The following is a 27,779-nucleotide window of genomic DNA, read 5'->3' on the forward strand; positions in this document are numbered from 1 at the left end:
AATGAATATGAACCTGTTTTCTTTGCATTATACAACGTCTGAAAACACCAGAATTGTTTTGTCATTTTGACCTGTTGCCATTTTCTGCAAATACATGTTCTAAATGACAATATTTTTATTTCCAATTTGGGAGAAATTTTGTCAGTAGGTTATAGAATGAAACAAAACTGTTCATTTTACTCAAACACATAGCTATGAATAGTAAAACCAGAGGAACTGATCATTTTGAAGTGGTGTCTTAACTTTTTCCAGAGCTGTATGTGTAAGAATCATGTTGGTCTCATTATTTTTTAGTTTTTCAAGTGTTCTGATTGTTTGTGTAATAAAACTTTAAAGAAATTGAACTTTTGTGTTGTCAAACTTATAATTTCACCCCAAAGGTAGGTTCTGTTAATACATTGTATTTATATAAATGTGTTTATTTATAGCAAAAAATATTTATAATATCATTTATTATTCATTAAATGTATTATCTATATGTTAACACTGTAATTGTTTTTACAGTTAATCAGTCAGTTTGAACAGATAACATTTCGACGTTGAACAAACGTTAAAACCTAGACGCAGCCAGGGGCTTTAAAAGTAATGCTGAAATGAAGGTTGAAAAGACGTCAGATCGCAACGTCAACATCTTCTCTACCTGCATTTGTCAACCTCTTTTTAACTCCACTGCAGAAACAACATCTAAAACTCGACACATACAGCTGTAAATATATATATATATATATATATATATATATCAGAATATTTACTGGATCGTTTTTAGAAGGTGAATAATGCGCGTTTAGAAGACATCTGTGTTACAACGGGACGTCGTGGAGACGTTGTTTATGACCGTTAAAAAGACGTCGAGGTTGCAACGCGACGTCGTTTCAATTTATATTTCAGCATTACTTTTAGACCTGGCGACGTGTACGTTTAGACGTTGTTTCAACGTTTATTAGACGTCGAAATGTTTGCAGGGTTGTGTCTCTTAAAAAGAGTGTCCATGGGCATCTTTGCCTTAATAAGATTTTAATAAGAAATAGCCTACTATATTTTGACACACATCTGCATGGACCATACGTCTATATACTGCTCTCATATCGAGAGTTGCTGACGCCTAAACTACAGGCCTTCTATCTTTTTTATTTATTTTTAGGATTTTTTAACATTACGTTTATAATTTTCAGGGAGAAAGAAGTAGTCTAAATCGAGAATATGAACAAAACAGTTTTACCAAAATAAAAAATGTCGTTGTGCAACAGAATCCAAGTTACAAAAAATTATCAGCATTTTATCAGATTAATGTCGACGATGGAGGGAAGGAAAGACAGCACTCAGTCAAACATACTGAAGTTCATTGCTCTGTGTGACATTTTGCAAACTTTCAAGTCAAGACACCAAATCACAATACATGTCATTCAGGCATTCGGGGCTGTGTGGTTTGTCCCGTTTGTCCTAGTAGTGTTGCCGTACCCTGCTGTTCAACTGGCCAATACGCTCAACCAATTATATTCGGGGATACAATGGTGATTGGCATGCCCCCAGGCCCGTCCCCCTCACTGACAAAAACGCCCACTAAAAGAAATAACTCGCGCGCGAGCAGGGGACAGTTTTCCGCGCGAGGAGAGGAGAGTTTCGCGAGCGAGCAGGGGAAAGTTTTGCGAGCGGACTCTGCGCGCGCGCGAGCTACAAAATAGTTCGCGAGTGCTTGGAAAAGCGCTCGGGGGGGAAAAATGCGCGCGCGGATGTTTGATTTGCGCTCGCGCGAGTCTCATTGCGCGCGCACGATTTATGGCAGCGTTCTAATTCCATAAATAGGCGCGTTCGACTTGTCTGCGCCTGTCTGAGTCTGACTTGCTTACGTCAGCGTGATCTTACGCCGACTGTAGGGGTGGAGCATAAAACGGCTGCAGACAAGTCGGACACGGTCAACTTCGTGTAAACAATGGCGGATCTCGCGGTGTTTGCATTCGTTGTTGCCGACGAAATAGAACCTTTGGAGTTACCGGAATTTATACCCGTGTTACAACAAGCATGCTGTATGCAAAGGATTGTGAATAGCAGCAAATCTACTGAATAAGGACTAAGTAGCATAGTGCTTTGGTCTCCAATCTTGGTGAAAATGAACTGCTGATTAGGTTACTTATTTGAATATTTACTTTTACACCCACAGTCGTTTAGCACCTGTAACTCAACCATGAAACGAATTCACAGAAAGATATTGAGATGGAGATTAAATGCCATTTGTTTTCATTTTTGGACAGACAGGTGTGAAGAAGAACCCCAAAAATCTACTAACCGTTAACAAGATTTGAACTACGGACGGCCGATCGCCAGACTGACGTGTTACCCACTAAACCAATTTAGGATGATACTGAAGAAGCAGTACTACGATATAAGTAAAGGATAATGGACGACACTTCTACAAATTGAATGCACGCGTTCTAGATGGTAAAACGGCCCAAAGCGAAGCCTTAGAATGTAACCTGCGTTGTGTTGAGCTCTGCACACGCCCGGTCTCGAACCAGCAGCACCTCGGATCGGGAGGCGAGCGTGCTGACAGTTGAGCCAATAGCCCAGGCTATTTTTATTTTTTATTTTATAGTTTAATGGAGTGAAGTCCATTATCTCTCTTATTCTACTGTTACCAACATGTTAAAAATGCCTTTTTACTGTTTAATCGAAGAAATGAACTCTGCATTGAGCTGCAGTCAGATGTACAACGTTTTCAGTAGGCCAGCCTACCATTGTTGCAGAAATCACATATAAGAAGGTATCCCTTCCATTTCTGTTCATTTTCGCATATTCCAACATAACGAAGCGAGAAACGTCAAAATCGTCATGAGGAGATTCCTCCCAAACTGCCCAATCACGTCTTTGACCTGACGTCATGAGGGCGGGTTTCCGGTCGTGCAGATCGTGGAGAGCAACTGCAAGATCTGTCTGCAGGCGAAGACTCCCGCGATATTTTAAGGTCATGTGACATGGTGACGTAGTGGTAAGTCCCTCCCCGTCTGACTCAAGTCGGACAGGATTTCTAACCAGCATGCATTGCGTCCATCCCAGCATGCATCACATCAAGTCAGACTCAGACAGATCTGCATCAAGTCGAACGCGCCTACTGTCTGTGGGACAGGAGGAGGGTTTAAGTTGAGTGACAATTTTTGTGAGGGTTGAAAGCGACACCGGCTCGAACTGGTTTAAAACAGTTGAGCAAGTGACGGGTGTGGAAGGATCAAAAGTGGGGGGTGAGATATGAGTTCTGATAGTTGCAACTTTATCAATAAAATAGCAGAGAAAATCTTCACAGGCTTGGGGAGAAGCTTCCAGACAGGTGGATTGGGGGGCATTTAAAATTGAATCAATAGTTTTAAAAAGAACACGTGGTTTATTAAGATTTTGGGATATTATATCAGAGAAATAGAACGTTTTTTTCTGCTTTGACAGTTTTCTGATATTTTCTCCAGCTTTCTTTAAGAATATCATAGGACACTTGAAGCTTATCTTTTTTCCACCTGCGCTCAGCTCTCCTGCACTCGCGCCTGGCGGCACGGGTGGCATCATTCAGCCATGGCTCAGATTTGGGTCTGGGGCGCATAATTTTTTGAGGAGCGACAATGTCAAGAGTGCTAGCACAGGTGGAAAGAAAGGTTGATGTAAGTTGCTCAGTGTCAAGGAGGGCAGAGGGTCTTGTGTCAAGCCAATTTTCAGCGAGAAACGCAGACGAAAACTGAGCAGCGGTGGAGGGTTTTAGCATGCGGTAGCGGAGCACAGGAGCACACGGTTTTAAACTATGACAAGGCAAATTAAAATCAAATAAAACTGGCATGTGGTCCGAGAACACTGCGTCACATACCTGAACATTTGAGATAGGCAAATTATGTGATAAAACAAGGTCTAACGTGTGTCCATGTACTTGTGTGGGTCCAGAAACATATTGTACAAGGTTAAAAGCATCAGTCAAGTCTAAAAAGTCTTTAGCCAATGGCTTAGAAGGGCAGCATACATGCACATTAAAATCACCAACAAATAAAATCCTGTCATAGTTGGTCATCACACCAGCAAAAAAATTCAGAGAGGTCCTTTATGAAGTCTCTGTTATATTTAGGTGGCCGGTAAAAAACCGCACATAGTAATGGGTCCGGCCGACCCAGTTCAAACAGGCTCAGTTCAAAGGAGGAAAACGACATAAGCGGTAAGGGCTTGTAATAGAGGCAATTTTTAAGAACAGTCGCTATTCCTCCTCCCCGACCAGAGGTCCTCAGTGAATTAATAAAAGTACAATCGGGAGGCAGAAGCTCCATGAAGGCGGCTGACTCACCCACGTTTATCCAGGTCTCAGTCAGAAAAAGTACATCCAAAGAGTGTGAGGTGAAGAAGTCTTGGAGAATGAAAGTCTTGTTCATCACCGATCTTGCGTTTACCAGCGCACATCTAGTCGAAACCGAAATTATATCTAATGATTCAGTAGTGCTAGGAGCTGGGGGGTTGAAGGTTGAAGGGTGGGTTATAAGACTGGGTCTAATCAGGGTCAAGTTAAGTGTGTTTATATGGTTAGCAAATGGAGCAGGTGATTTGAATGGTCTATTTGTTACTCTTACTGGGATGCGCTTGGGTGTAGTGAGACTACTACACAGGCAGGGGGAGCTATACGGGGTCACAGCGAGTCAGGCGGTACATGTCTACTGAATGATTTTCTATAATCCAGGAGGTTGGGAACTGAGACCATTGGGTCTGATAAACAAATCAATAAATCATCAGCATACAGATTAACAAGGTTTTCAGCATCACCAAACTTTACACCATGAATACCTGGGTGACCACTTATACCTATAGCAAGTGGTTCCAAGGTGATATCAGAAAGAAGAGGAGAAAGAGGATCGCCCTGCCTCACACCCCGCTGTAACTCAAAGGGCTGAGATGTGTCTGAATTAGTGAGAATAGAAGATACTGGTTTAAGGTCAATTATTTTCACCCATTCAATCAAATTTTCTCCAAATCCAAATTGCTTCAGTGTCTTCAGCATGTACGGCCATTCCATCTGATCAAATGCCTTCTGGGCGTCAAGACATAAAACAGCAGCCTGTGTACTTTTCACTACCACTGAGTATATCGTATTTAAAAGCAGACAGACATTACTAAAAGAAAACCAACCTGGGATAAATCCAGTCTGATTAGTTTGTACAATGGTGGAAATATGCCTTCCTAATGTCGTAGCCAAGACTTTAGTTATTATTTTCAGATCACAGTTTAAGAGAGCAACCGGTCTGTAACTTGCAGGGTCCAACGCTTCCCTTCCCCCTTTCAAAAGCAAGCAGATATGTGCCTCATATAATCAACTGGGGAGGGTCTTACTTCTCATAGAATCGTTTACCATCCTCAGCATCAGTGGAACTATTTTGTCATGAAATGATTTATAAAATTCACAACCAAAGCCATCTGGGCCGGATGTTTTTCCAGAGGGGAAGGCTCCAATAGCATTCAAGAGGTCAGTGTCAGAAACTGGGGCATCTAAGTCATCTCTGGCTGCAAAATAGAATCAGAGACTTCCCCATTATCATTGGTCTATGCGTGCAGTCATATGCTCAATAAAAGACTGATCCTCCAGAAGAAGAGGGTTGAAGCGCCAGCTATATTTTAGACAAGACACAATATTTCTGAAGTTGAGAGAAACTGGACTGTGATCAGATATTAGAATATTATGAGAAGTAGAATCAGTAACACTGGGCAATAATTCAGCAGCTATCAGAAAGTAATCAATCCTGGTGGGAGACTTATGGACATGAGAATAAAAAGAAAACTCCTCATCTGTAGGATGCTGCAGTCGCCATATATCAACCATATTCCTTGTTTTCATGAAATCATTCAGAATTCCTACTGAAGATATAGCAGGGGGTGGTTTTGTAGAAAATCTATCTGGGACCGGGTCAAGATGACAATTAAAATCACCCCCAATAATGACATTCAGGGTAGAGTCCAGTATCAAATCAAATGCCTTTCAGAAGAAATCAGGATTATCAATATTTGGGTCGTAGATATTAAGCATCATTATCAGAAGAGAGTTTATGTTCCCAGATATCATCAAATACCTTCCATATGGGTCTGCTGTCATACAATCAAGGTGAAATGGTCGATTTTTTCAGAAAAGAATAGCAACCCCCCTAGATTTGAGGGTAAAAGGTGCTTGATAAACTTAGGAAATCCAACTTGCTCTCAACCTGCGCTGCTCATTTACACCAATGTTTCCTGAAGAACAATTACGTCTGGTTTTATGACTTGAGATACGAGAAGACGCGACCCCTTTTAATGACATGACCCAACCCCTTAACATTCAGTGAGACCAATGTAAATTTATCGTTTATACTGCCATGTGTTATGTCATCAGATACTGACATTATCTCCGTAATAAAAGCTGGTATCCTCTCAAACGTGCACAAAATCTAATAAAACAAGACACATGAAGAACATACATTGTAACCTGAGGTAACACACTCAAACAAACCCATGAACCTGAACATGTCCCCAACCCGCCCACAAGTACTTCCCCAAACCAAGCACCACTCTATCACCCTGGTAGTGAACCCGTGGAGAGGCTTTTCAGCCTCATGAGTCTCGTTCGTACTCCTCAGAGAAGTCGACTGTCAGACAGACGTTTCTAAAATCTTCTTCTGCTACGTTTTAATCACTACTTTGAAGAGTAAATGTAAGTGGATGATGGTAAAGTGAATTTAGGCTTCTGACACTTGAATAGTATTTTCATAGTTCAGCTATTAGGCTATTTGTCATTTGCCTGTGTGCCAGTGAGCCATTTTATTGTTTGTGTTATTCGGCCTGTTATCATTTTTCTTTGACATAGAGGCAGCTGTAAAAATGTCTGTTAGATCGTTGAGTGGTCGTTCATTTCTAAATGGATGTGAATCTGCTACCTGTTTACCTCAGATTGTGTTTACTTAAGCACAATTAAATGCACTTTCATAACTGCATTCAGGTTAAAAAAAAAATCAGGAGTTTCCTAATCTTGTTAGGTGCTCATATATAGGCTACCTGGGCTGGGTAGGTGTATATGAGTAGCGAACAAAATGAAACTCCTGAATTTTGATCATATGTTCTAACTGATCAAAAAATAATTCATGAATAAAACGCTATGTGGCATATTGCTGACTGTCTTTCCTGGTATTGTTATCCTGCGGAGTTAATTTGGTTGGATGACTGACGTTATTCATTGTCAGGACTTCTCTGTGCATTTAAAGGAGGCTGTGTGTCTGTGTCGCTGAGTTGCAGCATGTGTGAGGCGCTGCAAACGTCTTTTAATTTTTGGTAACGCACGAGTACTCTAACGCGTTACTTTTATTCATAGGTAACGCTGTAACGTAACGGATTACTTTTAACTGATGGTAACGTAGTAACCTAATTAATTACTTTCCAAAGTAACTATACCCAACACTGGTGATCACGTTATCACTTCCTGTTCAACCACAGGAACAAGCTGTTACAGCTGATGAATGAATGAATGAACACTTCTACTTTACCAGTTATGGGCTCATTGTATTGATGTAGACATAACAGCAAAAACAAAAGGCACTCTCTCCAGAGGGGCAGCTCAGATACTAAGGGCAAACGGGCTGTTTCCTGAGCAACAATAGCCCGTACCTGTGCACGTCTGATGACTGAGGAGATACCTGCTGATGTTCAGGAACATGATGCTCCTTCATTTAAACTCTTTGAGCTCCTTTTCTATCTGACAGTCCTGACAAGAGAACTCATCTAAACTGGATCTCCATTCTTCAGAAGCCTGAGAAGAAAATAAATGAAAACTGACCTCAGAGTCTCCAGTTTACAGTTTGGACTCTCCAGTCCAGCAGACAGATGCTTCACTCCTGAATCCTCCAGGTCGTTTCCCCTCAGGTCCAGATGTTTCAGATGGGAGGGGTTGGACTTCAGAGCTGAGGCCACGACTTCACAGTGACTCTCTGAGAGTCCACAGTTAATAAGTCTGTCATGAAACAAATAAATAAAATCTGTTATAATGGAAGAAAACATTTCTATGAATATGATGGGTTTGATGAGTGGACAGTTGGACACATCCTGTTGGACATTTTGTCTCCACATCAGTGGTTCAGCTCATCTTCTCTGACTGTGATTGACAGGAAACAATCATTCTCATCATCTCTCTCAGACCTTTGTTTAGTTGAATGTGCAGATGAACAGAATAAAACAGAAACCTGTCCTGCTTAACTTAAAACTGTATAAATTAATATAAAATAATAGAAAGCAGAACATTCCTCTTGTAATAGTGCAATAAGAAAAGTGCAAACAGAAAGTGTGAGGAAAAGTTGTTGCTTTGTTGTCTTCTGGTATCTTCTTCACAAGCAACAGTACCTCGACCAATGAGATGAGAGGGATTCCTGCTGTCAGCTCATTGGTCACAGAGCAGGAGACGGCCTGGGAATAAGTTTACCGTAAATGTTCATATAAAGCGTCCTGTTATTCATTCATTCCATTGACATTTTACACACTATTTTGGATTCTCACGGTAATACGGGACAAAGTGCGTCCTGTTTCTGCTCAATACGGGACGCGTACTTTTGTTTCTAAATACGGGACGATTCTGTTTTTCAAGGGACGGTTGGCAACCCTAATCTGATCCCATCATGAGGACATCTGGATGAGACAAACATCTGGACTGTCTTCACTGTTTAATAGACTCTGGATCTTTTGACTGAGTTCAGCTCAGTGAACAGTTCCAGTTGGAAAGATGATCTCTGCTGTCGACCTGCTGCCGTCAGCTTCAGTCCACAAGTGGAACATTTAGTCTTTAGTCCAACACAAATGAAAGCCATCACTTGACAACCTCAGACCTGGACATCATTCAGTATGAACATGGTGAAATATTTCCATGTGGAGGACACAGGACTTGCTCAACTTTAGTTGTTCAGCACAAACACAATGAACAAACAATCAGGTTGAATTCTTTTCACCATCAAGTCATCACAAAGATGTTCTCAGGGTTTTATCTGTCAAACTAAACTCTGACCTTTGTGTGTTTCAGATCTCTTTAACAAGTCAGACTTCTACCGTTCTGCTCTTATATATTCAGACCTCTGAGCATTTCCTGCTTCAACTCTTCTCTACAGCAACAAGACAGGAAACAAATAGAAAGAAAGACGTAAAAACAAGACCATGTGACTGGACTTCTCTCCTTAAAATGAAACGTTGAACTCAGTCAATAAAATGCTCCATTGATGGGTCAGTCTCTGTGTGGGATGATCAGTAGTTTACGGTGGCTCATGTTGATCTTAACAAGCTTTAGATAGATGTTGATGTGGAGCCACTTCACTGACTTCAGGATTATTCTGTACTCTAGAAACAGCCTTCAATATCCTCTCATCATTGTAACATGAGGCCTCAGAGGCTGCTTCAGCTAAACTAACTTACTGATGGAGAGAATAATAAGACAGAGAAATAGAAAGAAAAGAGTCAATAACTAAAAGAACAGCTTTAAACAGCTGGAGAACATCTGGGAATAAATACAACTGACTGTGATGTTTGCAGTCAACAAGTGGAACACTGTTTGAAGAAGAATGAGAACGTCTGAAGAACTAAACTACTAATCTCCACTGATTGATTCTGTTAATGATCACATCAGGACTCACTCAGCCTTTCTGCAGTTCCTCACAGCTGGGATCAGTCTCTGTTGTCCCTCCTTTGATGTGTTGTACTGATCCAGGTTCAGCTCATCCAGAACCTCCTCTGACATCTGCAGCATGTAGGCCAGTGCTGAGCAGTGGATCTCAGAGAGTTCCTTCTCTGATCTGTTCTCTGACTTCAGGAACTCTTGGATCTCCTGATGAACTGAGAGGTCGTTCATCTCCATCAGACAGTGGAAGATGTTGATGCTTCTGTCAGGAGAGATTTCATCAGTGTTCATCATCTTCAGGTTGTTGATGGTTCTCTGGATGATTTCTGGACTGTTCTCTGTCTGACCCAGCAGACCTCCTAAGAGTCTCTGGTTGGACTCCAGAGAGAGGCCATGAAGGAAGCGAACTAACAGGTCCAGGTGACCATTTTTACTCTCCAGGGATTTAATCATGACTCTGTTCAGAAATTCATCCAGAGGTGATTTATTGTAGTTTCTTCTCAGGAAGTCCTTCAGCACCTTTGTCTTCCTGTTGGTGTAACAGTGGATCATGTAGACTGCAGCCAGAAACTCCTGAACGCTCAGATGGACGAAGCAGAACACCTTGTCCTGGTACAGTCCTCTCTCCTCTTTAAAGATCTGTGTGAACACTCCTGAGTACACTGAGGCTGCTCTGATATCGATGCCACACTCTGTCAGGTCTGATTCATAGAAGATCAGGTTTCCTTTCAGCAGCTGATCAAAAGCCAGTTTTCCCAGAGACTCAATCATCTTCCTGCTCTCTGGACTCCAGTGTGGATCTGTCTCAGCTCCTCCATCATACTTGACCTTCTTCACTTTGGTCTGAACCACCAGGAAGTGGATGTACATCTCAGTCAGGGTCTTGGGCAGCTCTCCTCCCTCTCTGGTTTCCAACACATCCTCCAGAACTGTAGCAGTGATCCAGCAGAAGACTGGGATGTGACACATGATGTGGAGGCTTTGTGATGTCTTGATGTGGGAGATGATCCTGCTGGCCTGCTCCTCATCTCTGAATCTCTTCCTGAAGTACTCCTCCTTCTGGGGGTCAGTGAACCCTCTGACCTCTGTCACCATGTCAAAACACTCAGGAGGGATCTGATTGGCTGCTGCAGGTCGTGTGGTTATCCAGAGGCGAGCAGAGGGAAGCAGTTTCCCCCCGATGAGGTTTGTCAGCAGCACATCCACTGAGGTGGACTCTGTAACATCAGTCAGGATCTCAGTGTTGTGGAAGTCCAGAGGAAGTCGACACTCATCCAGACCGTCAAAGATGAACACAAGCTGGAACTCTTCAAAGCTGCAGATTCCTGCTTCTTTGGTTTCAGTAAAGAAGTGATGAACAAGTTCCACCAAGCTGAACTTTCTCTCTTTCAACACATTCAGCTCTCTGAAAGTCAATGGAAATATGAAGAGGATGTCCTGGTTGGCTTTGTCTTCAGCCCAGTCCAGAGTGAACTTCTGTGTTAAGACTGTTTTTCCAATGCCAGCCACTCCCTTTGTCATCACTCTTCTGACTGGTCCATGTCTTCCAGGTGAGGCTTTAAAGAGGTCTTCTTGTCTGATGGTTGTTTCTAGTCTGTGTCGTTTCCTGGATGCTGTTTCAATCTGTCTGACCTCATGTTCATCATTGACCTCTGCAGTCCCTCCCTCTGTGATGTAGAGCTCTGTGTAGATCTCATTCAGAAGGGTTGAGTTTCCTGCTTTAGCAATCCCCTCAAACACACACTGGAACTTCTCCTTCAGAGCAGATTTAACTTTACGTCCACAAACTGGAGCAAAATGTCCTGAATGAAGAAACAAGAAATAAGATGAATGAATAAACTCTCCAGTAAATATTCCAACATGTCATTGCTCTAAAGAATGAGTGTGTGAATATATCTTGGTTCATCTCTGGAGACATTAGTAAATGTCCCATTTCTCCAGCAGCTTCAATGTTTAGAGAAATCCTCTTACTGCTCTGCAGACAGTCAGCCAGCTCCTCCTGCTTCATTCTCCTCAGGAAGTTCATTGTGATCTTCACAAATAAATCTCTGCTGCTCCTCCTCTGCTCTTCATCCTCACCCTCCAACACCTCCTCATCCTCCCTCTGACTCTCTGAGCATTCTGGGTAATCTGGACTCAGAACCTTCTGGATCTTCTTCAGCTGGTTCTTCACAAAAGTGATGATGTTGTCCTCCAGCAGCTGAAACAGAATACCATATGAATGACACAAGCAGACTGAAATCATGGAGACAAACATCAGATCCATGTTGGACACACTGACAATCCACTGGTCTACAAAGTGCAGCATGGAGATGATGGAAAGTAGTTGTTGTACATGTACAGACCAGAAAGATGGAGTCCAGCTGTGTCTGATGCTGCTGGGCAGACTGACCACTGAGAACCTCTGAGCTCTGCTGGTGGACTCTGTGGACCAATCATCAACAATTAGCTCTCATCATGTCTGTCCACACAGAGACAAACACAAGGTAAATGTCCCTGGAGTGATATGTGGATGTGAGGAGTGAATCAGATGAGTCTCTGTAGTGGTAAAGGTTTACTAGTCCTGCTGATCCCACTGACCATCAACAGCTCAGTCTGCAGCTGTTTCATAAAGCTTTGCCTCCCTGATGAATCAGCTGGAGAAGGAACCCAGAGCCAGAGACTGAAGACTGTAAAACGTCCACCAGTCCACAGTGAGTGACTGACAGGCCATTATCAGCCACACAGAAAACAAAGCAGACAGAAACATTAAGAAACCTCAGACTCTCTGACTGATCATGTTAGAGATGATAATCCTAGCGAGGCACATGTTCTTCACCTCAGAGCCATCAGCTGTTTCTTTGTCTCCTCAAACATATTTCACTATTTTAACTTTGGACACTTAGAAACAAAGTGCCTACACAAAATAGCCTGGATGTCCTTCCCCCCAACTCATCCTGAGTTTATCTTCTCTACGACTCAAACAAGGTCTTCAGGTCAGGACTCAGCTGTCCACCTACACCTGAAGGACAAGGGACAACAATGTCCACATGTTCTGAACATCTGAGGAGACATATTGGACATTAATGGATCATCAGAGAACCACCAGGTTCATCAGAACAGGTTCCTCCAGGTCCAGGTTCAGGTCCAGGTGAGTATCAGGTCATTAACAGACTCTAGTCATGTGACCTTCAGGTGATAAAAACCTAAACTCCCCACCAGTCATTTAGAGCTGAACACTTGGAGGAAACGTCTTCTAGTCCAGACGTCTTCGTCTCAGTTTAGTTTCTGGACATAACAATGTTGACTCTTCCAGGAATAAACCAAAGGTCACGAGTGTCCATGAAGACTAGAACGTAGATGAAGCAGGAGTTTTTATTCTCCAGCTCCACTTCCTCTGCATCGTTACAGCTGATGAGTTTCATCTGAGTCTCTACCATGAAGAAGACCTGCAGGCCAAGGCCTCAGACGTGGAGCTGCTGACTCTCTTCCTCAGTGTTTCATACTAATGTGCAGACTGTGTCTATATGAACTCTGGTTAGCTTAGCATTAGTTTAGCTCCTCCTCTCCTCAGACAGATCTCATCTTCTCTCTCTCTGGTCCACAGTCAAACAGAATGAAGCTTTGTCTCCATGGAAACAGACTGAACAGCTGATTAAAGACTGAAGACACTGCTTCAAAGATCAGTCACTTATCTGTCTCCTCCTCTAAGGCCTGACACTTACTGTGTCGGCCATTTCAGAAGATCTTTGTAAAATAAGCAAGAATTCAGCGAGTTACTCAAACCATGTGACATGTATAAAGTTAGTGATTGTTCTACTGTATATCTATATGTTGTCTATCTTCTTCTTCCAGTGTGTCTGTGTTGTTTTAGATCAACATCTGTTTATCTTCGGAAGAAACATCTACAACATCTAAGCAGCAGAGATGAAACAGACATGAGCAAGTCAACGTTTATTTATCCTCAGGTCTTAATTCTGATGAAATATTAACAACTTACCTTTGACTCTGTTTAAACTCAGTAATAATTCCCTTTGACCGGTTGCTCTTCAAGGACACACGGCTGGCTCCAGAACCAGGTCCAGGTCCAGGTCCAGGTTTATTCCTGTGAACAGTGATGCAGTGATGTGAGTGCTAAGCTCTGGAGAAGATTCATGGACAGTGTGGACTCTTTTAGACATTGAATGTGACGCCAGTCTAACACGTTTCTGTCCTGTATGAATTAACATCCTGGTCTCTTGTGAACAAAAACCGTCTTCCTACATGAAGACAGAGAAACAAAGAGAGGATGTGACTAAAGAGGTCAACGCTGTGTCCCCTGAGGATGATCCACCTCATCAGTATCATAAGACACACACTCAGGTGATTGATCTGAGTCACAAAGACCTGAACAACCAAAGAACCAACTACTATTTATGTTGAGGTGGCCTCAAGAGAAATCTACTCATCAGTCGGTAAGACAAGCAACATGTGGAATGAAGTGACGGTAACATTCATCGACTACCTCTCTGGAGCACAACCACGTCCTCCTTTAAAATCTGCAATAATTCCCTTTGACCGGTTGCTCTTCAAGGACACACAGCTGGGTTCATGGTGATCACTCTGGTCTCTGGACTCTGGTCTCTGACGGGTCCTGATAGAAAAACATCACTGATTAAATTAGATCAATTATTCAGGAAAACTCTCTTTGATTAAATCCTTTAATTCTGATGAAATATTAACAACTTACCTTTGACTCTGTTTAAACTCAGTAATAATTCCCTTAGACCGGTTGCTCTTCAAGGACACACAGCTGGCTCCAGGTCCAGATCCAGGTCCAGGTCCAGATCCAGATCCAGGTCCAAGTGCAGGTCCCGGTCCAGGTCCAGGTCGAGGTCCGGGTCCGGGTCCGGGTCCAGGTCCAGGTCCAGGTCCCTCCAGTCTGTCCTCTCTCTGGTCCATGCTGCTGAAACACTAATCATTCATGTTGTAAACAGATCAGCTGATCCTCCACTGATTGGCTCTTATTCATCAGCTACTGTACTTCTACTATCCGTCCACTAGATGGAGCCATGGAGGACACACATGATGCGTTCACTGACACTGAGACTTTCAACAAACTCAGGTCCATCATGATCAACGTATATATTTGATACTATCTTCCAGTTCATAGACTTTCTATATTTTATACAGACATTAAATATCTTGTATATATTTTTAGACACATTCTTCATATACTAGTAAACCTTCTGTTCATTTATTCCTTTTGTATTCTGTCTTGTAACATGTTGTGGTGTCTTGTCAGCAGATATGTAGCACAGTGGGACCAGGAGAAACACAATCTCACACTAATATGTTTTCATTCATATACTGAGGAGGTGACAAGAAACACCACTTGAGTCTTTAATAGATTTACCTTCTAGATAGAAAACTCTAGATATCAGACATAGATTTACATATGAACACAACATATCTCATGTCCATTCCATGTTTTAAACTCTTCTATATTCTAGATAGAAATGTGTATATCATGTAGAAAGCGTCTCTATGTTGAACTGGAGTAAAACCAGTGGTGGTTCATCAGGTCCAGTAAATCCTTCTCTGCTGGACTAAACTTTATCAACATCACTGACTTACATTTTAATATTTTACCATTAATCTTATTAAATTATTCCCAATAGTTTATTCTTTTCATGTCATGTCTTGTCCGTCTCTCAGCTGTGGTGCTTCTGTCAGTGTAGCTTAGCATTAGAGCTTTTATCCAATCATATTTCATCATCATGTTGCTGGGTCTTCACAATTAAAACTGAAACACATTGTAATGACGCTGTTCCTTTAACCAATCACATTTCTAGTTGGTATTCACTTCACCAAACACTTGTTTTCTGTTCTAGAAAGTGTTTAAAGGATAAAGTTCCATCTAAGGCTCAGTGGCAAAGAGTGACACTTGAATATGTTGCATTGGATTATCTGACGTGTAAACTACACAGTAAAACATGGGAACCCTTCCTGTCATATATTGGTTTGAATATTTCCACCATTCTCCAAGAGGGTTTGTATCATAGCTCTGAACGCTCTGCCTCATAAATGACATCTCACCGTTGATGACCTTTTATTTCTGTGCACCTCTCTCTGATCATGTGGATGTATCATGCATGGCAGTGTGCCCTCAACTCATTTTACTCAACACTATGAATAAACACATATGGAATTATGTAGTAAACAGAAAAGTGTGAACTAACTCTAAATATGATTCATATCTTAGAGTCCTCAAAGTAGCCACCCTTTGCTTTGTTGACAGCGCTGCAAACAAGGCTGTGTGCTGAGCCCCTTTCTCTACTCCCTCTTCACCCACGACTGCAGACCTGTGCATGGATCCAACTCCATCATCAAGTTCACAGACGACACCACCGTGATTGGTCTCATCACCAACAACGATGAGACAGCCTACAGGGAAGAGGTACAGCACCTGGCCACATGGTGTACCGACAATAACCTGCTCCTTAACACCAGCAAGACCAAGGAGCTCATTGTGGACTTCAGGAAGGAGAGAAGAAGACGCATGACCCCATTCACATCAACAGGATGGCCGTCCAGCGTGTCTCCAGCTTCAAGGTCCTGGGGACCCACATCTCAGAGGACCTGTCCTGGACCACCAACACCTCCAGCCTGGTCAAGAAAGCTCACCAGCGCCTCTTCTTCCTGAGGACACTGAAGAAGAACCATCTGTCTTCATCCTGGTGAACTTCTACCACTGTGAGATTGAGAGCATCCTAACCAACTGTGTCACAGTCTGGTATGGGAGCTGCTCTGTCGTGGAGCACAAAGGACTACAGCAGGTAGTGAAAACTGCCCAGAGCATCACAGGAACTCCACTCCCTGCCATTGAGGACGTCCAGAAGAAGCGTTGTCTGCGTGGAGCTCTCAGTATTCTGAAGGACTCCTCCCACCTGGCACATGGACTATTGTCCCTCCTGTCCTCAGGTAGGCGCTTCAGAAGCCTCCAGACAACGACCAGCAGACTGAGGAATAGCTTTTTCCCCAGAGCTGTGACCTTACTGAACTCTGATCTGTAAATATTGTCCATATGCTGTAAAACAACCTGTACCATACTACTATACACCACACTATTTATGCCACGTGCACTTACTGCCTATTGCACTTCTGCTTAGATGCTGAACTGCATTTCATTGCTCTGTACCTGTAAATGTGTAACGACAATAAAGTTGAATCTAATCTAATCTAATGTAACCCTTGGACTTCTCTCAATGAGCTTCATGATGTAGTCACCTGAAATGGTTTTCACTTCACAGGTGTGGCTTGTCAGGGTTAGTTTGTGGAGTTTCTTGTCTTCTTAATGGGGTTGGGACCATCAGTCAGGTTGGTCCACAGCTGACAGCCCCAGTGTTTCCCATTAATTAACGAGACTGTGGCGGCCCGCCACAGTCTCGTTAATTAATCATTTGACCATGATTCATTTGACCATTAAAAAAAAAAAAAAAAAAAAAAAATAATGATGATGATGATGATGAAGATGATGATAATAATAATAAACAGTATTTCACCATCTCTAATCACTATCAGTCAGCCCATCCCGGTGTACTCGGTCTCTCCAGCCCGCGAGTGAGCGCACTCGCACTCACACACACATACACACGTATAGGTCGCGCTGCATTGTCTGGAGCTTTCCTGGCTGCACCTGGCGCTATCCAGTCATACATCTGAGGACAGCAGGACGGCATTTGAAGAGAATTTGAGAATTTTTTGAGAAGAGAAATGACGAGATGATCTATGGCAGGGGTGCTCATTACGTCGATCGCGATCGACCGGTAGATCGCGAAGGTAGTGCGGGTAGATCGCATGCCCTCAGTTCAGCCATCCACAGCCACAAACAACTTCAACAACTCAACACTACCGTCTTTCTTAAAGAGACAGCGCTATATTTCTAAAGGTGCAGTGCACCAGTTTTTCTTGATAAAAATAAAAACAAAGATGGATAGAGCTTTTAACACTGTAGCACCAATTAATATGACAATTACAGTTAGGCCCAGAAATATTTGGACAGTGACACAAGTTTGTTATTTTAGCTGTTTACGAAAACATATTCAGGATACAATTATATAATCAATATGGGCTTAAGTGCAGACTCTCAGCTGTAATATGAGAGTATTCACATCCAAATTGGAGCAAGGGTTTAGGAATTACAGCTCTTTAATACGTAGCCTCCTCTTTTTCAAGGGACCAAAAGTAATTGGACAATTGACTCAGAAGGCTGCAAAAAAAAATAAATAACAAAGCTGCATGGGCTCTTCCCTCGTTAACCTGTCATCAATTAAGCAGTTAAAAGGTCTGGAGTTGATTCCAGGTGTGGCGTTTGCATTTGGAAGCTGTTGCTGTGAACACACAACATGCGGTCAAAGGAGCTCTCAATGGAGGTGAAACAGACCATCCTGAGGCTGAAAAAAAAGAAGAAATCCATCAGAGAGATAGCAGAAATGTTAGGAGTGGCCAAATCAACAGTTTGGTACATTCTGAGAAAGAAAGAGTGCACTGGTGAGCTTGGGAACTCAAAAAGGCCTGGACGTCCACGGAAGACAACAGTGGTGGATGATCGTAGAATCCTTTCCATGGTGAAGAAAAACCCCTTCACAACATCCACTCAAGTGAAGAACACTCTCCAGGAAGTAGGTGTATCAGTATCCAAGTCTACCATAAAGAGAAGACTTCACGAGAGTAAATACAAAGAATTCACCACAAGGTGCAAACCATTAATCAGCCTCAAAAATAAAAAGGCCAGAATTGACTTTGCCAAAAAACACCTGAAGAAGCCAGCCCAGTTCTGCAACAGCATTCTTTGGACAGATGAGACTAAGATCAACCTGTACCAGAATGATGGGAAGAAGAAGGTTTGGAGAAGAATTGGAACAGCTCATGATCCAAAGCACACCACATCTTCTGTAAAACATGGTGGAGGCAGTGTGATGGCATGGGCATGCATGGCTTCCAATGGCACTGGGTCACTTGTGTTTATTGATGATGTGACAAAAGACAGAAGCAACCGGATGAATTCTGAAGTGTATAGGGATATACTTTCTGCTCAGATTCAGCCAAATGCAGCAAAGTTGATTGGATGGCGCTTCACAGTACAGATGGACAATGATCCAAAACATACCGCAAAAGCAACCCAGGAGTTTCTTAAAGGAAAGAAGTGGAATATACTGCAATGGCCGAGTCAATCACCAGATCTCAACCCAATCGAGCATGCATTTCACTTGCTCAAGACAAAACTTAAGGCAGAAAGACCCACAAACAAGCAACAACTGAAGACAGCTGCAGTTAAGGCCTGGCAAAGCATCACAAAGGAGGAAACCCAGCGTTTGGTGATGTCCATGGGTTCCAGACTTCAGGCAGTCATTGCCTGCAAAGGAATCTCAACAAAATATTGAGAAGTAACATTTTACTTAGGGTTATGTTCATTTGTCCATTTACTTTTGAGCGCCTGAAATGAGGAGCGTTTGTATAAAAATAGCTACAATTCCTACATGTTTAATCATATATTTTTGTTCAACCCCTTGAATTAAACCTTAAAGTCTGCACTTCAATTCCGTTGTAGTTGTTTCATTTCAAACCCAATGTGGTGGCATGCAGAGCCCACATCATGAAGATTGTGTCACTGTCCAAATATTTCTGGGCCTAACTGTAATATGACTATATATATATATTTATATATATATTATGAATGAACCAACCCCCCCCCCCCCCCCCCCCCCGGACCCTGCCAGAAGAATTCATATTATGACAAGAACCAATCAGCTGAGAGAATCAATCAACAGTCCATCATTACTTTAAGAAGGTGAAAATGATATAATTCCATATGTGTTCATTCATAGTGTTGATGTCTTCAGTGAGAATCTACAACGTAAATAATCATGAAAATAAAGAACAACCATTAAATGAGAGGCTGTGTCCAAACTTTTGACTGGTAGTGTACACACACATATATATATATATATATATATATATATTATTAGTTTCCTTATCTGTTTGTTGTCTTTGTGTGGGATGTGAGAGGGAGAAATGTCAAAGTGAATGGTAGCAGAAACTCATCAGTTGTCTACAGTAAAGGCCAGACTCTGCTCCTGCTTTGGCTCAATCCACATCTGTTGCACCATGCTACTGAATCTGAATGCGTCTGTGGCTCCCAGTGCCTTTTTCTAAAAGCTTGCTCAGCTCAGTCCTGGGTTGAGGCTGGACAGTCTGCATATGTCCATGGAGAGGAGGACGTTGTCCAAAGTCCTCTCCATCATGGATTTCTCCCATTTTCTAAACAACATGTTCAGCCAAAAACTCCCAAAGACTAAATGTTGCCCTGAATATCCCAGGGGGTCTTTAACTGTCACTTCATTCAATAAATTCATCCTGTCTGCTAAAAAGAATAGAATCAAAGAAAAACTAGCAAATAATATTATCTAAACATCAACATGACCATTTTCTACTATTCCTAAGAAATAAAGTAACTGTACCACTTCAAGGATCAACAATGTAAAATATAATATTAAAGATATTAATGATTAATGGGCTACAAAACTGTGCTCGAGCCTGTCTGATGATATTAGTTGATCAACTTCAATATTTCCTCCTTTCTCTTACTTTGTTGTCACTGATTTTCTTCCAAATTATAAAATAAAATGACTTGAACTATTGTACAGTAGTAGTCAGGGTCACTATGAACAAGAATCAAGAAAATATCTGAGCAAACCTATGAAGGAAAGGGTTTTATGACTGTTTGAAGATGAAGAACTGAACTGTCAGGACGCCTTGAGGTATTTTTCTTCCACATTATAAAGTTAAATGACTTGAAATGTTGGACAGTAATAGAGAGGGATGTTGTGAACAAGAATCAAGTCAGGAATCGTGGTAATCTATGAAGGAAACCAGATTATTACACACAGTATAAAGGTCAAGGTGGAAAATACATGACCTGATACTGAGTAAAAGTACTTAGTTACTTTCAGCGCTTCCCGTTAGAAAAGCAGATCAAACTTCTAGAGACAGATTTCAAATCAAAGACTGTGTCATGGATGGAAATAATCAAATAAGTTGAAATCATATTTAGGAAGCAGGTCTGGCGCTGATCACGCAGAGACTAGAAATGGCGGATCAGTTTCATACTAGTCCTCCTCCAGACTCTGGACTTTCAGCTCTGACTCAGATTAACGTGAATTTATGCAGCTGCAGATTTCTGCTGCTTCTGTTGGAGCTGAGCTGCTGACATCTGATGTTAACCAAGAAAACATTCAAAACTGCTTCATTACCTTCAGACGGAGTTTGACACGGAGAGAAAAATATCTGCGACACGATCCTGGTGAAAGAGAAACTAAACTGAAACCAGGAAACTACCTGCCAGGTGTTTGGAGGAGGAGTCAACACAAACGTTTCATGACCATGGGCGTGGTAGTGGGGGGGAAAAGGGGACCGGACTACCCAGGGCCTGAGTAGGGAGAGCTGAATGCTTGTAAAGCCTTTGCATCCTCTGATTTAATCGCTGCCCATGACAATATTTTATTCATGTATCAGATCAATTACATGATCATTTCCAGAATGTTCCTGGAGCAAAGCCTTTGCTGTAGCATATCCATTTCCATCAGTCACATGTTGACAGCTTTGGATCAGCTGTTGAGGCTGCCCCCTGGTGTATTGCTCCAGGTAGTGAAGGCAGTCCACCCCATTGTTGGCCTTTTGTTCTAGTGTTTGTTCTAATGACTGCTTAAAGGCATGATATTGCAGTGGATTACCATCAAAGATCTGAATGTCCCTTTCTGGCAGTGATGCTAGACTTTGCTGCTGCACCAGCATTGATGTTATTTCATGTTGTTCTTCCATTCTAGACAGCATGTTATGTTCACTGCTGATGTTCCTGAAAGAGGGTACATTTGCATCTTTGAGATGAGACACTGGAGGTGCTGCATCCTTAGGAGCTGTGCTCTGTGTTTTTTTTGGCACCGAGGGCCCTGTTGTAAATAACTGGCTCCTTCAGATTGCTTTGACCTCGCGCCCCCAAAATATGGATGGAAACTTCTTACTTGGGGCGGTGGTCCTCCTCCATCCCTTCCATCTTGATGTGGTACAAAAGGCTCTGCATGGATATTAAGTCTCTGTTCAACAGAAGACTCCATGCCATCTACATCATTTATCTGGAAAGTTTTCTCCACCACCACACTGGATGTAATGTCTTTACATTTCTAGTTTTCTCTCTACATTTTTCAGAGTCTTGTTATTTTTTGTAGATATTTTTGCCAAATTGTGCGCTACTGTGACGAGGTCATTTCCATACGTGGGATTAATAAATGTACCACCCGTCTCATGTAGCTATGGGGCGGGGCCTGGGTTACTCTGATGATATTCCCTTTGTTTTATGCTTTTAAACAAAATATAACTATTTGAACAAAACACCACACAACAAAACTGGAAATGCAAAAACTCTTCTTTAGTTATAATTAAATTTAAGTTCCAAAATGAATAAAATGAAATGAAATAAACACTTGGGTATTGATTATTAACAGAGATGGTACCTGGTTTTGGTATTACTCAGTCTCTTATGTTCAAAACCCTCAAATAATATGAAGCAAGAAAAAACATAATGGACCCACACACACTCTCACACACACACTTGGTCCACAACAGTCTCTACTAATGACCCAAACCCCTGGTGCAGGCCTGTGTCGTAGCTTGGGTGCGTTGAGGCCTAAAACAAACTGACCGCTTCACTTTTAACAAGCTGGAAATAAAATGCACGAGCAAAATCATGTCCTCACGACTCCCGACAGTTACTGGTGAAAAGGGGGAACGACGACGTCACCGACAGTTAGCGGTGAAAAGGGGGAACGACGACGTCACCGACAGTTAGCGGTGTAAAGGGGGAACGACGACGTCACCGACAGTTAGCGGTGTAAAGGGGGAACGACGACGTCACCGACAGTTAGCGGTGAAAAGGGGGAACGACGACGTCACCGACAGTTAGCGGTGTAAAGGGGGAACGACGACGTCACCGACAGTTAGCGGTGAAAAGGGGGAACGACGACGTCACCGACAGTTAGCGGTGAAAAGGGGGAACGACGAAGTCACCGACAGTTAGCGGTGAAAAGGGGGAAAGACCACGTCACCGACAGTTAGCGGTGAAAAGGGGGAACGACGACGTCACCGACAGTTAGCGGTGAAAAGGGGGAACGACGAAGTCACCGACAGTTAGCGGTGTAAAGGGGGAAAGACCACGTCACCGACAGTTAGCGGTGAAAAGGGGGAAAGACCACGTCACCGACCGTTAGCGGTGAAAAGGGGGAAAGACCACGTCACCGACAGTTAGCGGTGAAAAGGGGGAAAGACCACGTCACCGACAGTTAGCGGTGAAAAGGGGGAACGACGACGTCACCGACAGTTAGCGGTGAAAAGGGGGAACGACGACGTCACCGACAGTTAGCGGTGTAAAGGGGGAACGACGAAGTCACCGACAGTTAGCGGTGAAAAGGGGGAAAGACCACGTCACCGACAGTTAGCGGTGAAAAGGGGGAAAGACCACGTCACCGACAGTTAGCGGTGAAAAGGGGGAACGACAACGTCACCGACAGTTAGCGGTGAAAAGGGGGAACGACGAAGTCACCGACAGTTAGCGGTGAAAAGGGGGAACGACGACGTCACCGACAGTTAGCGGTGTAAAGGGGGAACGACGACGTCACCGACAGTTAGCGGTGAAAAGGGGGAACGACGAAGTCACCGACAGTTAGCGGTGAAAAGGGGGAACGACGAAGTCACCGACAGTTAGCGGTGAAAAGGGGGAAAGACCACGTCACCGACAGTTAGCGGTGAAAAGGGGGAAAGACCACGTCACCGACAGTTAGCGGTGTAAAGGGGGAACGACAACGTCACCGACAGTTAGCGGTGTAAAGAGGGCAGAGGAGAGGGAGGAGAGGGCGGAGGAGAGGGAGGAGGAGAGGGCGGAGGAGAGGGAGGAGGAGAGGGCAGAGGAGAGGGAGGAGGAGAGGGAGGAGGAGAGGGAGGTGGAGGGGGAGGAGGAGAGGGACAAAAGGGAGGAGGAGAGGGAGGAGAGGGAGGAGGAGAGGGAGGAGAGGGCAGAGGAGAGGGAGGAGGAGAGGGAAGAGGAGGGGGAGGAGAGGGAGGAGGAGAGGGAGGAGAGGGAGGAGGAGGAGGAGGAGAGGGAGGTGGAGGGGGAGGAGGAGAGGGACAAAAGGGAGGAGAGGGAGGAGGAGAGGGAGGAGAGGGAGGAGGAGAGGGAGGAGGAGAGGGAGGAGGAGGAGGAGGAGAGGGAGGTGGAGGGGGAGGAGGAGAGGGAGGAGAGGGAGGAGAGGGAGGAGGAGAGGGAGGAGAGGCTTTTGAACCTCCTCGAAAACATTGTGGAGAAAATGTAAACTAGATTAATAAATTACAAAAAGGAAATACATGTCTCACTTTGTTTTCAGTTCTTTATCAACGTAACTACTAAATTATAACATATGAACATTTGAACAAACAAAATTACAGAGAACATATAGAACAGTTGAAACGCTACTGAAACTATTTACATGAATCACAAGTTGAACCAAGAGAAGATAAGAGGGCAGAGGAGAGTGACAGGTGAAACTAGACAATTCCCCTGCGGGAAATCGCGAGAGTGATGCAGTGGCCGCAGCAGTCTGCGATACCATGCTATATTGCTGCGACAGTACGATGCTACGATGATGCTACTATGCCAAGATGCTACAATGCTATGATGCTAAGATACTAAGATGCTACAAAGCTAAGATACTATGTTGCTACGATGCTAAGATGCTACAATGCAATTATACTAAGATGCTATGATGCTTTAATGATCACCTGTTCATGTAGTCATAATATAATCCTGGTGAAAATATTTGCGACTTACGTTGCAAATAATTTCATGTTTGACTACAAAAAGTAATGGTCAGGTCAAGACAGGTATGAAAGTATTCGCGACTTACGTCGCGAATGTCTTTACTAAGTAGCATGTCTTTACTACCATGAGCAGCAGCTATAACAAAAAGCACAACTCAAATAGTCATTTAAGGCCTGGTTCCTTCTGACTGGATGGGTGTGAGTTTGATGTCACGCAGGGTACAACAAACCAAACAGGATGAGGAGGATGCAGTAGGCCTGGCTGAGAGAGAGAGACACTGAGAAGGGTCGTCCTTTACGCCCTTCTACAATCTGAAGGGCAGGTACAGGCGGCAGACCCCTCCCAGCTCCACCTGAAAGCCAGCATCAAATAAGGAAGAGAGTGGGAGGGATCTCACTAGGATCCCCAGACAAAGAACGAGCAAATCGTAACAATTGATAATAATTTTAACAATAAAACTCATTACTCCTACCTGAGCAATAGTTTAAAAGTTTACGGCACAGTCTTACAGTTAGAAAAACAATAATATTAAGCTTAACACATCCAGGCTGTAACAAGGAATCAGCGATGAAGTGAAGACCTTCAAACTGTCCTGTTAGTCCAGCTCTTTGTCTCATGTTGGACGTCACTGCAGTCTGTCTGGATCAGCTGGAGGAAAACTATACGCAGACAAATAGACATGTCAAATAATGTTATGTAACATACTTAATATAACTCTTATGAGTGTTCAACAGCTCATTATTTATTTAACTAAAAATATCATATTATATTAAATTACTCCAATTATTTATATATACTGTCATTAATGTTGTTACAAGCCATAAACGTTTCCTACTTTATGTGGTGGAATAATATATTTTTCAGTTTGACACAGTTTTAGTGGCTAACCCCACTAGCCTCCGCGTTAGCTCGCGGCTAACTCCCGCGGCTAACTCGCGGTTAAGTCCCGCGGGTCCGCGGTTAAATCCCGGTTAGCTCGCGGTTAAGTCCCGGTTAGCTCGCGGTTAAATCCCGGTTAGCTTGCGGTTAGCTCGAGGCTAACTCCGCGGTTTAGTCCGCGGCGGTTAGCTAGCTGCTAGCTCCGCTAGCTCGCTAACATAAATGAGCTATGCTGGAAGGCTAGCCTAAGGCTAAAACATTGGGCAGCTAGTAGTTAACTTCTATTAACAGTTCAGCTATGTTGGGCACAAACACTTAACATATAAATAATTCTAGAAACTCACTTACCTAATAAAGTGATAGCACCAACAGAGGAGGGAGGGAGAGAGAGAGGGAAGGAGGGAGAGGGAGAGAGAGAGGGAGAGAGGGGGGGGGGGGGTCATGGAGTGTTCTGTCTCCCCATTGTAACAGTCTGAGAGTCCCTAATGTTTTGTCAGTCTGTGTCTGTAATGCTATAGTGGGAGGGGAGGTGGGGGGGTTGGAGTGGGGGGGGTCATAGTGTCAGGTTCTGGCTCCCTACTATAGTCCTGTAATAGGTTTAGGGGGTCATAATGTTTTGGCAGTCTGTGTCTGTAATGCTTAAATGGAGTGGAGGGGGGGGGTCATAGTGTCAGATTCTGGCTCCCTACTATAGTCCTGTAATGGGTTGAGGGGTCATAATGTTTTGGCAGTCTGTGTCTGTAATGCTATAGTGGGAGGGGGGGTGGGGGGGGGTTGGAGTGGGGGGGTCATAATGTCAGGTTCTGGCCCCCTACAGTACTGCAGTAATGGTTTGGGGGGGTTTTAATGTTTTGGCAGATCCTGTTATCCACTGAGAACTCTTTTCCCGCCACTCGGGTCTGGTTGTCATGGCTACCAGGGTCAACTGCTGCTCCTTCTCCTTCTCCCTCTCACCTCTGCCTGAGTCAGAGGGAAAGTGCAAACTAGGATTTGCCCTCCGAACAAATGCTTGTATCTCAAAAACTACAAGTGCTATCGAGAAAACAAACACATCGTGAGCGTCAGCCAAGGGTTTTCTACAATTTAGTGTTGTTGCCACGCGCGTACTGCCAAAATTGTGGCCGTAGTCGTTTTGGAAAGAAAGTATGCGACACGAAAATCGTCGAGAAATCCCTCTCGATTTCCACATACACACACATGGGGAAAAATTCGAAAAGCTGGCGCCGCACTCCTCGCTCAGAGGAGCCTCCAGTCCAAACCGTACGTCCCACACAAATCAAACCAACACCATCTTAAAGCCAACAAAAATCCCTACGTTTTTATGTATTTTTTATCTCTCTACCTCAAAAACTGTGGCCACCACATGAGATTGAACCTTTTTTTTTCAGAATATCACCGAAACTCTGAAGTTAGAGTGAGGCTCAGAGGGAGGGATTTTTAATTTTTTTCCCCAGATTTCACCAAACGTAAACTGCGACCCTGACCAAACCGTAAAAGGTATCGAAACGCCGTTTTCAGGAAGAGAAAGCTACACTTCCCGTGCCTCGTACAAACTTCCAAGCAAGTTTCTACTACAAAGCATGGCCGAGTAATCGCTGGACAAAGCCAAGCTGGACATTTTGGAATGTTGCCGCTTTTTTCGGGCTTCTCCATTCATTTCAATGGGAAATTGATCGCGTTTTTTTCGCGACTACGTCGCGAAAAAATCTTGTTTGAAAGAACTGTATAGAAGCACACCGAGTCCGATCGAGACGCACGTTTTGATGTATTTTGTGTCTGTGTGCGACGAACGGTATTTGAGTTGAAAGGTTTCGAAAATCGGCCGTAGGAAAAAGTTTAATAATAATAAGAAGAAAAACGTAGTGAAGAACAATAGTTTGCAGTGCTTCGCACTGCAAACTATTGACCCCCATAGCTTTGCTATGAGAGGGGTCAATAGTTTGCATTGTGTAGCACTGCATCACTAACTAGACAATTCCCCTGCGGGAAATCGCGAGAGTGATGCAGTGGCCGCAGCAGTCTGCGATACCATGCTATATTGCTGCGACAGTACGATGCTACGATGCTATGATGATGCTACTATGCCAAGATGCTACTACAATGCTATGATGCTAAGATACTAAGATGCTATGATACTAAGATGCTACAAAGCTAAGATACTATGTTGCTACGATGCTAAGATGCTACAATGCAATTATACTAAGATGCTATGATGCTTTAATGTAGGGCTGCAGCTATCGATTCTAGGGCTGAAACGATTCGTCGAGTTACTCGATTAACTCGATTACAAAAAAATGCTCGAGGCAAAAACTCTGCCTCGAAGCCTCGTTAAATTCCTATGACGCGCACTATACGCGCAGGGATCTGAGTTTTCCACACGGACCGTTGTTTTGGAAGCACGGAAGCATTTAT

General features: G+C 43.3%; 1 protein-coding gene across 1 annotated transcript in view; it reads right to left on the reverse strand.

Moving 5' to 3' along the window:
- Positions 1–12,478, reverse strand: part of LOC311494999 (NLR family CARD domain-containing protein 3-like) — a gene marked incomplete at both ends in the record, with an annotated part of 69,595 nt that extends 57,117 nt beyond the window's left edge. Inside the window, 5 exons of the mRNA XM_084554281.1 lie at positions 7,805–7,978; positions 9,639–11,424; positions 11,594–11,822; positions 11,968–12,046; positions 12,441–12,478. Coding sequence (XP_084410407.1) covers positions 7,805–7,978; positions 9,639–11,424; positions 11,594–11,822; positions 11,968–12,046; positions 12,441–12,478 — 2,306 coding nt within the window. The remainder of the gene's footprint in view (positions 1–7,804; positions 7,979–9,638; positions 11,425–11,593; positions 11,823–11,967; positions 12,047–12,440) is intronic.
- Positions 12,479–27,779: the final 15,301 nt, after the last annotated feature.

This window comes from Chelon labrosus (genome assembly GCF_963514085.1).
Source record: "Chelon labrosus genome assembly, chromosome: 10".
Lineage (NCBI taxonomy): Eukaryota > Metazoa > Chordata > Actinopteri > Mugiliformes > Mugilidae > Chelon > Chelon labrosus.